General features: G+C 39.0%; 1 protein-coding gene and 1 pseudogene across 2 annotated transcripts in view; one reads left to right on the top strand and one right to left on the bottom strand.

Annotated features, from left to right (window-relative positions):
* Positions 1 to 1,557: 1,557 nt before the first annotated feature.
* Positions 1,558 to 1,971, bottom strand: LOC140628028 (large ribosomal subunit protein eL31-like; annotated as a pseudogene).
* Positions 1,972 to 2,796: 825 nt separating this feature from the next.
* The window catches only part of DACH2 (dachshund family transcription factor 2), a 178,326-nt gene continuing 165,395 nt past the window's right edge, over positions 2,797 to 15,727 (top strand). For both annotated transcript variants that reach the window (XM_072816816.1, XM_072816817.1), the window contains exon 1: positions 2,797 to 2,948. In XM_072816816.1, the coding sequence (XP_072672917.1) occupies positions 2,822 to 2,948 (127 nt within the window). In that variant the 5' untranslated portion in view covers positions 2,797 to 2,821. The remainder of the gene's footprint in view (positions 2,949 to 15,727) is intronic.

Genomic DNA, 15,727 nt, shown 5'->3' with positions numbered 1-15,727 from the left:
TTTGTGATTGTTAGGAAAGCATTTTATAGTCTTGCTCCTGAGAGTAATGGCTATATTAAGAAGAGATCTGCAAAAGTGGGGAGGGGTCTTATATGCGCTCTGCTATTGTTTTTTGGTTGCTCCTATTCTCAGGTCAGTCCTCTGCAGAGTTTCTACTTGCCTGTAGAGAGGGGTGTTTGGACCTTGTCCACTGTGTGGCAAGTTTTGACTAGTGTGTTTTGTCTTCAATAAAAGAATCCAGATCAAAAAGGAAGCTATATATTATTTCCTGTAGAGCTGGAGCTTTGTAGCACTCTATGATCAGTAGCCTTGGGGCATGTGAGGGGTTTGATCTTCTGGGGAAAGGGTCTGCTGGGCCAATTTTCAGACCAATTTGCCTTAGTAAACATGCACTTGTAGGATATAGGTTGGGGGGAGCTTAATGTAAGCAGCAGCAGTCTCCATTGCAGGGTGCTGTGTTTCTCACTAAAGTTGGTCTGTGCTGCAGTGCAGAGGGTGGGAATGTCATTGCTCCTCTGTCTCCTTCCCGGAGTAAGGAGTTTGAATCCATCACTCATCAGGAAGCGCTCACAGAAGAGTAAACAAGCACCCCTCCTGTGTCCCCAGCTTCCATCAGATCCCTGTCTTCACCTTTTCTGTGTCTGAGTTGTCTGCCTGCCAGGCAGCATAGTATTCCTGTGTTTTATCTCAGGCACGCAGATGGGTTTCAAAACTCCAAATTTTAGGGACTCACATGGTGCAGACCTGCAGTGATCCTCTAGGGCAGAGTCACTGCACTTTCCCCATTTGCTAGTTTGTCCCAGTAAAGCAGTTGCATGCAGTGGTTGGGAGTTTATGGTAAATTATAGCAAAAAGCTGGCACCAAAGTTTGCTGTCCCCAGCCAGTGTCTTTGTTCCTATGCTAGGGAACAGGGCAGCACATTGTCACCACCAGTTCTTTTATCCCCAGAAAGGCCATGCCACCTGGCCCAAATACACTCCAAGAAGGGAAACTCTCTCTCTCGATATAATCCAGGGAATCCTCAGACCACATTTCCCACTCCCATGTGTCTGCCCTCCTTCTTCACAGCAGCATCACTAAACCTACCAAGCAGGACCCTGGCGATGTCACAGACTTCTAAAGTTTCAGACTTTGTGCTCCATTGCTTGTAGTAATTTGCAGTTGTCATACCCTTGCCTTTTCCTAGCCATTGTTTTGGGGGAAGTTTTTCTTGTGTAATCCTCTGCCTGCTGCTTCTCTCTCCTCCTCTCTCTTCACTCTATCTTCTCTCCTCTCTGTAATCATAGCTCCGTGCCTTCTGTAGCACCTGCAATTCTTTTCTCCCCAAAATCAACTCTCTGCATCTCCTACCTTCCATGAAATGGTCATTTTTCTACCTATAGATGTCCAGTTTTGTTCTCTCAGTCCTCAGATGGATGTTTTTGTTGTTAAGAATGATTTGATATTTAACTAGCTGTGTTTGAAGGGTGAGGCAAGCTTAGGGTCCCCTACTCTTCCACCATTTTAACTCAATCCCTAACCATTTTTTTCTTTTTTCTTTTTTTTTTTTGGCAGTTTTATACCTTTATTTGACAATCAGCGATTAGTTCTCATCCACATTAACGGTCTGTAGATTTTTGAAAGTGGTGACAGGTATGTAGGTAACCAGCATGTAGAGCTTGTTTGGTGAATCTTCATCCTCGTTAACGTTTTCTGGACAACTGCACATGGATACAGTATGGAACATTCCTTATTCCTTTGGTCCAGACAGCTTTGTTGAGCCTGGCATTAATGCGCACATCTGGAGTTCCCATCTCCATCGTGGCAAATTTCCGGATCTCTTTGAGTGCCCGAGGATCACACTTCGTGAAATCTACTCCATGGATACATTTGTTAATGTTGATGGTGTATTCTATGGTCACTACCTCCTTGATGGCAGAACGGCCCTTCTTCTTCTTGCCACCCTTCTTTGCAGGAGCCATTCTGGCAGGCCCTAGTTGGAAAGCCCATTTTCTTTTCTAAAGCCAGATTGTTTGCTATTGCAGTGATTGGAAATCAATCCCTTACCCTTCTTTTTTGAAACATTCTCCTTAAAAGGATGTCCTAGAGATAATTCTGTGGTTGTTTTGTGTATGGTTTTAAGCAGTGGTTCTGTCTTCACAGTATTCTAAGTCCTAGATGAAATAGCTGTCATCGTAGATCATTATGGTAATATAGTAGTCTGCACCTATACACTCTTTACGTCATTCTCTAGTATGGAAGATCAAAATAAAGTAGAATTTCAAATTGGGGGCCATGGCTTTATGTTTTATCCTATTTTGTACAAAATCCTGCTATGTATGAAGAGCTTATCCTTTGCAGGACTGGATCTGAGAACAAAATAGCTGATCATTTCCTTTCTTATCCCGTATTTTTCCATATTATTATGTTCTTATGTGTGCTCTTTTTGAGTAAAGAAAACTGTTCTTCATTAAAACCTAGCATATGTATGTTAAAGCATCAAAATGGGAGACAGTAATGGTTAGTTAATGGCCTACCACAAACTTTCAAAAGCTATCCATTATGACTCCTGACTTATTTAGACTACCTGTAACTATATCATTATTGAGAGTTGTTTATTCTTCTCAGAAGCAGCTTAAGTACAAGGCTATTGAAAGTTTTTGGAATGATTATAAAATTGAGTTACCTATGTTTAATAATAATTTTCTAAGAAGTAAGATTAATAATTTCAACCCTAAAAAGGAATTTTCGAAAAGTCTTCTCATAGAAAGTTGCCAAATTGCAATCTGTTCATACAAATGTTTTTCAGGTGGAAGTGAATCCTCCTGGGATAAGGATAAGATGCAATCTTCTCTTGCTGCTCCTGGACCCCAACATGGACTTGCTCATACATCCCTGGCTAACCAGCCAAGCTTTGGGGGTGCTCCTGCCCTCAATCCACTGCAGCAGAACCACTTACTGACCAATAGTATGTATGCTGTCCTTTCAAAAATTGGTGTGTTGAGAAAAATACCACACAAGACCCACTGGATAACTTGGGCTATAGGGATAATGTATTTTTCTTCCATAGCTTTAATAGTTTGAAATCAGAAGGATAGATTGAAAGGGATTCATCTGAAAGTGTAAAGTTCATAGAGTAAAGACAGATTGAGAGGGCATGTAGCAAATTAAAGATCCATAGGAGTCTATGTAACAGAGTAATTAAGAAAGATGTCTGTAGTCACATAAACTTGAGTTTGAAATCCACATCGTTTGAATTCCATATAACTGTTGACCTTGGAGAATGCACCTAAATTTTTGAAGTCTCAGTGTCCACAACTACAAAGTAGGAACAAAAATATACCTATTAAGTAAGGTTATTATGAGAGTTAAAAATAATAAAAGAAAAGCTATTAGTGACTTGCATATAGTAAGTACTGTATGAATTAGAAGAATTACTGATACTCAGTAATCAAACTTCAGGAATGTGTACAAATTCAGGTGTAGATGATTTTTTTGTTGTTGTTTTTAGGAACTGCAATAACTCAGAAGTCTTTCTGCAGGAAATTGTGTCTTATATACATTACTTGACTAAAACCCTATTTTTTCTTTTTTTAAAGATTTTATTTATTTATTCATGAGAGACAGAGAGAGGCAGAGACATAGGCAGAGGGAGAAGCAGGTTCCATGCAGAGAGCCTGATGTGGGACTCCATCCAGGCATTCTGGGTGGGATCACTCCCTGAGCCAAAGACAGATGCCCAAGTGCTGAGCCACCTAGAAGTCCCTCTTATTTTTTTTAAACCTACTTTTCTCCTAAGCAGAAATCTGAGAGAAAACTTCAATTACTCCTTTCCTTGAGATTTTCATTCCCTCACTAAACCCTAGGATTAAAATAACGGAACAGTCAAATTCTGAGGTATCTTAATATGATGTTTTAAATATTAATTAAATTAATCAGTTTTAAGCATATAAAATAAGTTATGGTATCTTTAAAATTATTACAAACTCAAGTGTGAAGTGTCTTATAAAATAGGAATGTTAAGCAACGGCCAATAAATAATGGCAAGAAATTTATGAATATTATGTTATAAGAAGACAAAAAAGGACTGATTATGGTAGACTTACTTCTTAAAGTAAGAGAACTTAGAAGACTTCTGGTTTCTGATTGGACATGTAAAGAGGTTTGAAGTTGTCACTCTTCCTCAAAGCAAGAGCAACAATTCGTTTAAATCAATCAGAGATAGGCAGATACAGAGAATCAGAGCTTATAGGGAGCAGAAGCCACAGCTGGAGTCAGGTAGAAACCTTTAAATTTCTGGAGATTCAGTGAGGACCTAGCTTGAGAGATAAAAACCACTGGGGGCCAATTCTTAGTGGGTCCCTGCACTTTCATGAGTCTTAAACTTCAGCAGCCCCTTAAGGTTCTCTGGATGAAAATCTGAGAAACTTCCCCTCTTGTCTCTGGCTGGGGGGCAAGAAAAGTACCCATTTCAAAATATTCCCAGAGTGTTCTATTCTTAACAAAGGCCTGCTCTCAAAGGAAACTATTTTACCAGAGTTAAACAATTTATTTTACCAGAGCCTAACTGATGTGGGGGAAAGGATATATTAAAATCCAACACCCTGTAGCCATTGATGTGAGGTTAGGGAGATGCACATCTCCAGCCCCTTTAACATTTCCTGTGGGGAAAGAGAAATATTCAGCTCTATCCCCCTCTATCTTTCTTCTCTCACTTGAGGGAAAAAGCTAAAATTACTTGTGAAGATCATAGCTCAAGGACACATGCTCACTAAGAGACTGAAATCTAATTATATGTTTCTCCTTCTTACTCATTTTCCCACCACCATAATAGGTTTTTTTTTTTATAAGAACCGGGATTACAAATGAAAAAATTAGTCTTCAGACCCAATTGAATTTGGCTTCTTTAGGGTACACCAAAGATAACTCCATCACTAATACAACAGCTACAGCAAACAGTAAATTTAACCTAATGCCCTGACAGATAAAAATAAAGCCTCCTACGTAAAGCCTGTTTACCTCAGTTGCCTTCAGCCAATGCACCATTTCGGCTTTAAAGCAAAAATTGCAAGGCATGAAAAAGAAAAAAAAAAAAAACAGTCTAAAGATATGAAGCAAACATCACAATAAGAATTAGATATAACACATATTTTAGAATTATCAGACCTCAATTTAAAATAACTGTAGTTAATATACTGAGAGAGTGGAAAACATACAAGAACACATGGAAATATTAACACCGAAATAATTATACTTGAGAAAAAATAATATGTGGGAAATAGAGGCAGAGAGACGAATTTTTTTGTATATTTTTATTGGAGTTTGATTTGCAAACATATAACATAACACCCAGTGCTCATCCCGTCAAGTGACCCCTTCACTGCCCATCACCCAGTCACTCCATCTCGCTGCCCACCTCCCCTGCCATTACCCCTTGTTCATTTCCCAGAGTTAGGAGTCTCTCATGCTCTGTCATCCTCTCTGATATTTCCCACTCATTTTCTTTCCTTTCCCCTATAATCCCTTTCACTATTTTTTTATATTTCCCGATTGAGTGAAACCATATAATGATTGTGTTTCTCCAAATGACTTACTTCACTCAGCATAACACCATCCAGTTCTAACCACATTGAAGAAAATGGTGGGTATTTGTCATTTCTAATGGCTGAGTAATATTCCATTGTATACATAGACCACAACTTCTTTATCCATTCAACTTTTGAAGGACACTAAGGTTCATTCTACAGTTTGGCTATTGTGGATATTGCTGCTATAAACATTGGGGTGCAGGTGCCCAGTGTTTCACTGCACCTGTATCTGTGGGATAAACCCCCAGCAGTGCAATTGCTGGGTCATAGGGCAGTTGTATTTTTAACTCTTTGAGGAACCTTCACACAGTTTCCTAGAGTGCCTGTACCAGTGGCTGTACATTAACACCAACAGTGCAAGAGGGTTCCCCTTTCTTCATATCCTCTCCAACATTTGTTCTTTCCTCTCTTGTTAATTTTCACCATTATCACAAATGGGGGTGGTATCTCATTGTGGTTTTGATTTGTATTTCTCTGATGGCAAGAGATGCAGAGCATTTTCTCCTTTGCTTGTTGGCCATGTCTATGTCTTCCTTGGTGAAATTTCTGTTCCTGTCTTTGGCCCATGTCATGATTGGATGGTTTGTTTCTTTGATGTTGAGTTTGATAAGTTCTTTATAGATCTTGATTACTAGCCCTTTATCTGATACATCATTTGCAAATATCTTCTCCCATTCTGTAGGTTGTCTTTTACTTTTGTTGACTGTTTCTTTTGCTGTGCAGAAGCTTTTTATCTTGATGAAGTCCCAATAATTCATTTTGCTTTTGTTTGTCTTGCCTTCATAGATGTATATTGCAAGATGTTGCTGTGGTTCAAAAAAGGTGTTGCCCGTGTTCTCCTCTAGGATTTTGATGGAATCTTGTCTCCCATTTAGATTTTTCATCCATTTTGAGTTTATCTTTGTGTATGGTGTAAGAGAATGGTCTAGTATCATTCTTCTGCATGTGGATGTCCAATTTTCCCAGCACCATTTATTGAAGATACTGTCCTTTTTCCAGTGGATAGTCTTTCCTGCTTTGTCAAATATTAGTTGTCCATAGAGTTGAGGGCCCATTTCTGGGTTCTCTATTCTGTTACATTGATCTATGTGTCTGTTTTTGTGCCAGTACCATACTGCCTTGATGATGACCACTTTGTAGTACAACTTGAAATCTGGCATTGAGATGCCCCCAGCTCTGGTTCTCTTTTTCAATATTCCCTTGGCTATTCAGGGTATTTTCTGATTCCACACAAATCATAAAATAATTTCTTCCAACTCTCTGAAGAAAGTCCATAGTATTTTGATAGGGATTGCATTGAATATGTACATTGCCCTAGGTAGCATAGACATTTTCACTATATTAATTTTTCCAATCCATGAGCATGGAATATTTTTCCATCTCTTTGTGTCTTCCTCAATTTCTTTCAGAAGTGTTCTGTGGTTTTTAGGGTATAGATTTTTACCTCTCTGGTTAGGTTTATTCCTACGTATCTTAGGCTTTTGGGTGTAACTGTGAAGGGGATTGACTCCTTAATTTCCCTTTATTCAGTTTCATTGTTAGTGTATAGAAAGGCCCCCTGGTTTCTGGGCATTGAATTTGTATCCTGCCACACTGCCAAATTGCTGTATGAGTACTAGCAATCTTGGGGTGGACTCTTTTGGGTTTTCTACGTACAGTATCATGTCATCTGCGAAGAGGGAGAGTTTGACTTCTTTGCCAATTTGAATGCCTTTTATTTCTTTTGTTTCCTGATCACTGAGGCAAGGACTTCTAGTACTCTGTTGAACAGCAGTGGTGAGATTGGACATCCCTCTCATGTTCCCTATCTTAGGGGAAAGGCTCCCAGTGTTTCCCCATTGAGAATGTTATTTGCTGTGAGCTATTCTTAGATGGCTTTGAAGATGGTGAGGAATTTTCCCTCTATCCCTACCCTCTGAAGAGTTTTGTTCAGGAATGGATGCTGTATTTGTCAATTGCTTTCTCTGCATCAATTGAGAGGATCTTATGGTTCTTGTTTTGTCTCTTGTTGATATGATCTATCATGTTTATTGTTTTATGAGTGTTGAACCATCCCTGTATCTCAGGGATAAATCCCACTTGGTCATCGTGAGTAATCTTCTAAATGTATTGTTGGATCCTATGGGCTAGTATTTTGTCGAGAATGTTTGCATCTGTGTTCAACAGGGATATTGGTTTATAATGCTTTTTGGTGGGGTCTTTGTCTGGTTTTGGAAGTAAGGTGATGCTGGCCTCATAGAACCAGTTTGGAAGTATTCCATCCCTTTATATCTTTCAGAACAGGTTTAATAGAATAGGTATTGTTTCTTCTTTAAACATTTGACAGAATTCCCCTGGAAAGCCATGTGGCCCTGGAATTTTGTGTCTCAGGAGGTTTTTGATGATTGCTTCAAATTCCTCATTGGTTATTGTCTTGCTCAGGTTTTCTATTTCCTCCTGTTCCAGTTTTGGTAGTTTGTGTTTTTCCAGAAATGCATCCATTTCTTCTAGATTGCATAATTTATTCATGTAGAGCTGCTCATAATATGTTTTTATTTTTTTTATTTTTTTTAAATTTTTATTTATTATTCATTTATGATAGTCACACAGAGAGAGAGAGAGGCAGAGACACAGGCAGAGGGAGAAGCAGGCTCCATGCAGGGAGCCCGATGTGGGATTCGATGCCGGGTCTCCAGGATCGCGCCCTGGGCCAAAGGCAGGCGCCAAACCGCTGCGCCACCCAGGGATCCCTCATAATATGTTTTTAAAATCATTTGTATTTTCTTGGTATTGGTTGTGATCACTCTTTTTTCATTCTTGATTTTATTATTAGAGTTCTTTCTCTTTTGCTTTTAATAAGGCTTGCTAATGGTTTATATATCTTAATTATTTCAAAGAACGAACTCATGGTTTTGTTGAGCTGTTCTACAGTTCCTTTGGTCTATATTTCTGTTTGGTGTAGGTTTTATTTGCTTTTCTTTCTCCAGTTCCTTTAGGTGCAAGGTTAGCTTGTGTATTTGAGTTTTCTCCAATTTTGGGGGGGAATGCTTGTATTGCAATGTATTTGCCTCTTGCGACTGCATTTGCTGTATCCCAAGGTTTTTAAACGGTTGTATCTTCATTCTCATTAATTTCTTTTTTTAATAATAAATTTATTTTTTATTGGTGTTCAATTTTCCAACATACAGAATAACACCCAGTGCTCATCCCGTCAAGTGCCCACCTCAGTGCCCATCACCCATTGACCCCCATCCCCCAACCTCCCCTTACATCACCCCTAGTTCGTTTCCCAGAGTTAGGAGTCTTTATGTTCTGTCTCCCTTTCTGATATGTCCCACACATTTCTTCTCCCTTCACTTATATTCTCTTTCACTATTATTTATATACCCCAAATGAATGAGAACATATACTGTTTGTCCTTCTCCAATTGACTTAATTCACTCAGCATAATACCCTCCAGTTCCATCCACGTTGAAGCAAATGGTGGGTATTTGTCATTTCTAATGGCTGAGCAATATTCCATTGCACACATAAAACACATCTGTTTTATCCATTCATCTTTCGATGAACACCGAGGCTCCTTCCACAGTTTGGCTATTGTGGACATTGCTGCTAGAAACATCGGGATGCAGGTGTCCCGGCGTTTCATTGCATCTGTATCTTTGGGGTAAATCCCCAACAGTGCAATTGCTGGGTCGTAAGGCAGGTCTATTTAGAACTTCTTGAGGAACCTCCACACAGTTTTCCAGAGTGGCTGCACCAGTTCACATTCCCATCAACAGTGTAAGAGGGTTCCCTTTGCTCCGCATCCTCCCCAACAAATGTGGTTTCCTGCCTTCTTAATTTTTCCCATTCTCACTGGTGTGAGGTGGTATCTCATTCTGGTTTTGATTTGTATTTCCCTGATGGCCAGTGATGCAGAGCATTTTCTCATGTGCATGTTGGGCATGTCTATGTCTCCCTCTGTGAGATTTCTGTTCATGTCTTTTGCCCATTTCATGATTGGATTGTTTGTTTCTTTGCTGTTGAGCATAACAAGTTCTTTATAGATCTTGGAAACTAGCCCTTTATCTGACATATCATTTGCAAATATCTTCTCCGATTCTGTAGGTTGTCTTTTAGTTTTGTTGACTGTATCCTTTGCTGTGCAAAAGCTTCTTATCTTGATGAAGTCCCAATAGTTCATTTTTGCTTTTGTTTCTTTTGCCTTCGTGGATGTATCTTGCAAGAAGTTTCTGTGGCCAAGTTCAAAAGGGGTGTTGCCTGTGTTCTCCTCTAGGATTTTGATGGAATTTTGTCTCACACTTAGATCTTTCATCCATTTTGAGTTTATCTTTGTGTATGGTGAAAGAGAGTGGTCTAGTTTCATTCTTCTGCATGTGGATGTCCAATTTTCCAAGCACCATTTACTGGAAACTTTCTTCCAGTGGATAGTCTTTCCTCCTTTATCGAATATTAGTTGACCATAAAGTTGAGGGTCCACTTCTGGATTCTCGATTCTGTTCCATTGATCTATGTGTCTGTTTTTGTGTCAGTGCCACACTGTCTTGATGACCACAACTTTGTAGTACAACCAGAAATCTGGCATTGTGATGCCCCCAGCTATGGTTTTCTTTTTTAAAATTCCCCTGGCTATTCGGGGTCTTTTCTGATTCCACACAAGTCTTAAAATAATTTGTTCTAACTCTCTGAAGAAAGTCCATGGTATTTTGATAGGGATTGCATTAAAGGTGTAAATTGCCCTGGGTAACATTGACATCTTCACAATATTAATTCTGCTTCCCATGAGCATGGAATATTTTTCCATCTCTTTGTGTCTTCCTCAATTTCTTTCAGAAGTGTTCTATAGTTTTTAGGGTATAGATCCTTTATCCCTTTGTTTAGTTTTATTCCTAGGTATCTTTTGGTTTTGGATGCAATTGTGAATAGGATTGACTCCTTAATTTCTATTTTTTCAGTTTCATTGTTAGTGTATAGAAATGCCACTGACTTTTAGGCATTGATTTTGTATCCTGCCAGGCTGCCAAATTGCTGTGTGAGTTCTAGCAATCTTGGGGTGGCGGCTTTTGGGTTTTTTATGTACAGTATCATGTCATCGGCGAAGAGGGAGAGTTTGACTTCTTTGCCAATCTGAATGCCTTTAATGTCTTTTTGTTGTCTGATTGCTGAGGCTAGGACTTCCAGTACTATGTTGAGTAGCAGTGGTGAGAGTGGATATCCCTGTCTTGTTCCTGATCTTAGGGGAAAGGCTCCCAGTGCTTCCCCAATAAGAATGATATTTACTGTGGGCTTTTCGTAGATGGCTTTTGAGATGTTGAGGAATGTTCCCTCTATCCGTACACTCTGAAGAGTTTTGATCAGGAATGGATGCTGTATTTTGTCAAATGCTTTCTCTGCATCTAAGGAGAGAATCATATGGTTCTTGGTTTTTCTCTTGCTGTTACGATGAATCACATTGATTGTTTTACAAGTATTGAACCAGCCCTGTGTCCCGGGTATAAATCCTACTTGTTCATGTTGAATAATTTTCTTAATGTATTGTTCGATCCTATTGGTCAGTATCTTGTTGAGAATTTTTGCATCCATGTTGATCAGGGATATTGGTCTATAATTCTCCTTTTTGGTGGAGTCTTTATCTGGTTTTGGATAAAGTTGATTCTGGCCTCATAGAACAAATTTGGAAGTACTCCAGCTCTTTCTATCTTTCCAAACAGCTTTAGTAGAACAGGTATGGTTTCTTCTTTAAACGTTTGATAGAATTCCCCTGGGAAGGCATCTGGCCCTGGACTTTTGTGTCTTGGGAGGTTTTTGATGACTGCTTCAATTTCCTCCTTGGTTATTGGCCTGTCAGGTTTTCTATTTCTTCCTGTTCCAGTTTTGGTAGTTTGTGGCTTTCCAGAAATGCGTCCATTTCTTCTTGATTGCCTAATTTATTGGCGTATAGCTGTTCATAATATGTTTTTAAAATCGTTCGTATTTCCTTGGTGTTGGTAGTGATCTCTCCTTTCTCATTCATGATTTTATTAATTTGAGTCTTCTCTCTCTTCTTTTAAATAAGGCTGGCTAATGGTTTATCTATCTCATTAATTCTTCCAAGAACCAACTCCTGGTTCTGTTGATCGGTTCCACAGTTCTTCTGGTCTCGATTTCATTGATTTTGCTTGAATCTTCATTAACTCTCCTCTTCTGCTGGGTGTAAGATGTATTTGCTCTTTTTTCTCTAGCTCTTTTAGGTGTAAGGTTAGCTTTTGTATTTGAGTTCTTTTCAGTTTTTGAATGGATGCTTGTATTGCGATGTATTTCCCCCTCAGGACTGCTTTTGCTGCATCCCAAAGATTTTGAATGGTTGTATCTTCATTCTCATTAGTTTCCATGAATCTTTTTAATTCTTCCTTAATTTCCTGGTTGACCCTTTCATCTTTTAGCAGGATGGCCCTTAACCTCCATGTGTTTGAAGTCCTTCCAAACTTCTTTTCGTGATTTAGTTCTAATTTCAAGGCATTACGGTATAAGAATATGCAGGGGATGATCCCAATCATTTGGTATGAGTTCAGACCCAATTTGTGACCCAGTATGTGGTATTTGAAGAAAGTTCCATGTGCACTTGAGAAGAATGTGTATTCAGTTGAGTTTGGATGTAAAGTTCTGTCGATATCTGTGAAATCCATCTGGTTCAGTGTATCATTTAAAGCCTTCGTTTCTTTGGAGATGTTGTGTTTAGAATACCTATCGAGTGTAGAAAGCTCTAGATTGAAGTCATCAAGTATAAGTGTATTATTATCTAAGTATGTCTTCACTTTGGTTATTAATTGACTGATATATTTGGCAGCTCCCACATTCGGGGCATATATATTGAGGATTGTTAAGTGCTCTTGTTGGATAGATCCTTGAAGTATGATATAGTGTCCCTCTTCATCTCTCACTACAGTCTTCGGGGTAAATTTTAGTTTATCTGATATAAGGATGGCTACCCCTGCTTTCTTTTGAGGACCATTTGAGTGGTAAATGATTCTCCAACCTTTTATTTTCAGGTTGTAGGTGTCCTTCTGTCTAAAATGAGTCTCTTGTAGACAGCAAATAGATGGGTCCTGCTTTTTTATACAGTCTGACACCCTGCTCCTTTTGATGGGGTCATTAAGCCCGTTCATGTTTAGAGTTACTATTGACAGATATGAGTTTAGTGTCATCATGATATCTATTCAGTCCTTGTTTTTGTGGATTGTTCCACTGACCTTCTTCTTAAAGGGGAATTTTAAGAGTCCCCCTTAAAATTTCTTGCAGAGGTGGTTTGGAGGTCACATATTCTTTCAGTTCCTACCTGTCTTGGAAGCTCTTTATCTCTCCTTCCATTTTGAATGAGAGCCTTCCTGGAAAAAGTATTCTTGGTTGCATATTCTTCTTATTTAGGACCCTGAATATATCCTGCCAGCCCTTCCTGGCCTGCCCGGTCTCTGTGTAGAGGTCTGCTGTTACCCTAATACTCCTGCCCATAAAAGTGAGGGCTTTCTTGTCTCTTGCTGCTTTAAGTATCTTCTCTTTATCTTTGGAATTTGCAATCTGAACTATTAAATGTCGAGGTGTTGAAAGTTTTTTTTTTTTAATTTTAGGGGGGGATCTCTCTATCTCCTGGATCTGAATGCCTGTTTCCCTCCCCATTTTATCAAAGTTCTCAGGTATGATTTGTTCAAATATGCTTTTTGGCCCTCTCCTTCTCAGCGCCCTCTGGAACCCCAATTAAACATAGATTTTTCCTTCTGAGGCTGTCATTATATTCTCTTAACCTTTTGTCATGGTCTTTTAATTGTTTTTCTCTTTTTTCCTCAGTATCCTTCCTTGCCATCAACTTGTCTTCTATGTCACACACTCTTTCTTGAACATCATTAACCCTCATCATTAGGTCCTTCAGTCTGTTGCATCCATTTATTTGATTTTTAATTTTGGCTTGATTAGATCTAAATCCTGCAGTCATAAAGTGCCTTGAATCCTTTATCTTTTTCCAGAGCCACCAGTATCTTTATAATTGTGCTTTTGAATTTGTTTCCTAATATCGAATTGTAGTGCAAATTCTGTAACTGTGTGGCAGAGAGGACTGTTTCTTTCTTTTTTTTAATATTTATTTATTTATTTATTTATTTATTTATTTATTTATGAAAGCCAGAGAGAGATAGAGAGAGAGAGAGAGAGAGAGAGAGAGAGCAACAGAGTGACAGAGAGGCAGAGACACAGGCAGAGGAACAAGCAGGCTACATGCAGGTACCCCGATGTGGGACTGGATCCTGGGACCCCATGGTCACAACCAGGGCTGAATGTTGTGCTAAAAAGCTGAGCCACTGCGGCTGCCCAGAGTGTACTGTTTCTCCCTCAGGACTGCTTTTTCTGCATCCCAAAGATTTTGAATGATTGTATCTTCATTCTCTCTAGTTTCCATGAATCTTTTTAATTCTTCTCTAATTTCCTGGTTGACCCTTTCATCTTTTAGCAGGATGGTACATAACCTCCACGTGTTTGAAATCCTTCCAAACTTCTTCTTGTGGTTTAGTTCTAACTTCAAAGTATTATGGTCTGAAAATATGCAGAGGATGATTGCAATCTTTTGGTATCAGTTAAGACCTGATTTGTGACCCAGTATGTGGTCTATTCTGGAGAAAGTTCCATGTGCACTTGAGAAGAATGTGTATTCAGTTGCTTTGGATGTAAAGTTCTGTAAATATCTGTGAAATCCATCTGGTCCAGTGTATCATTTAAAACTCTTGTTTCTTTGGACATGTTGTGCTTAGAAGACCTATCGATTGTAGAAAGTGTTACATTCGAGTCATCAAGTAGAAGTGTATTATTATCTAAATATGCCTTAACTTTGGTTATTAATTGATTGATATACTTGGCAGCTTCCACATTCTGGGCGTAAATATTGATGATTATTAGGTTCTCCTGTTGGATAGATCCTCTAAGTATGATATAGTGTCCCTCCCTCTTCATCTCTTACTACGGTCTTTGGTATAAATTTTAGTTTATCTGATATAAGGATGGCTACCCCTGCTTTCTTCTGAGGACCACTTGAATGGTAAATGGTTCTTCAACCTTTTATTTTCAGCCTGGATGTGTCCCTATGTCTAAAATGTGTCTCTTGTAGACAGTAAATGGATGGGTCTTACTTTTTTATCCAGTCTGATACTCTGCACCTTTTGATGGGGTCATTAAGCCCATTCATGTTCACAGTTACTATTGAAAGATACGAATTTAGTGTAATCATGATACCTATTCAGTCCCTGTTTTTGTGGATTATTCCCCTGGACATCCTCTTTCTACTACAGAATCCCCCTTATCATTTCTTGCAGAGCTGGCTTGGTGGCCACATATTCTTTCAGTTTCTGCCTATCTTGGAAGCTCTTTATCTCTCCTTCCATTCTGAATTATAGCCTTGCTGGATAAAGTATTCTTAGCTGCTGTTGTTCTCATTTAGGACCCTGAATATATCCTGCCAGCCCTTTCTGGCCTGCCAGGTCTCTGTGGAGATGTCTGCTGTTACCCTAATACTTCTCCCTATAAATATTAGATTTCTTGTCTCTTGCTGCTGTAAAGATTTTCTCTTTATCTTTGGAATTTGCAAGTTTCACTATTAAATGTTGGTTGACTGAACAGTTTTTATTGATTTTGGGGGGGGATCTCTTTGTCTCCTGGATCTGAATGCCTGTTTGTCTTCCCAAGTTAGGAAAGTTCTCAGCTATGATTTGTTCAAATACATATTCTGGACCTCTGTTCCTTTCGGCGCCCCCAGAACTCCAGTTAAACATAAATTTTTCCTTCTGAGGCTGTCATTTATTTTCCTTAACCTATCATCATATTCTTTTAATTGTTTTTCTCTTTTTTCCTCAGTTTCTCTCCTTGGCATTCACTTATCTTCTATGTCACTCACTTGTTCTTCTCCCTCATTAACGCTCATGATTAGGACCTCAAGTTTGGATTGCATCTCATTTAATTGATTTTTAATTTCAGCCTGATTAGTTCTAAATTCTGCAATCGTGAAGTCTCTTGAATGCTTTTTTTAATAAATTAATTTTTTATTGGTGTTCAATTTACCAACATACAGAATAACACCCAGTGCTCATCCCGTCAAGTGTCCCCCTCAGTGCCCGTCACCCATTCACCCCCACCCCCCGCCCTCCTCCCCTTCCACCACCCC

The sequence above is a fragment of the Canis lupus genome, chromosome X, assembly GCF_048164855.1.
Source record: "Canis lupus baileyi chromosome X, mCanLup2.hap1, whole genome shotgun sequence".
Lineage (NCBI taxonomy): Eukaryota > Metazoa > Chordata > Mammalia > Carnivora > Canidae > Canis > Canis lupus.
The sequence above is the reverse complement of the archived record's forward strand: the minus strand, read 5'-3'. Positions and strand labels throughout refer to the sequence as shown.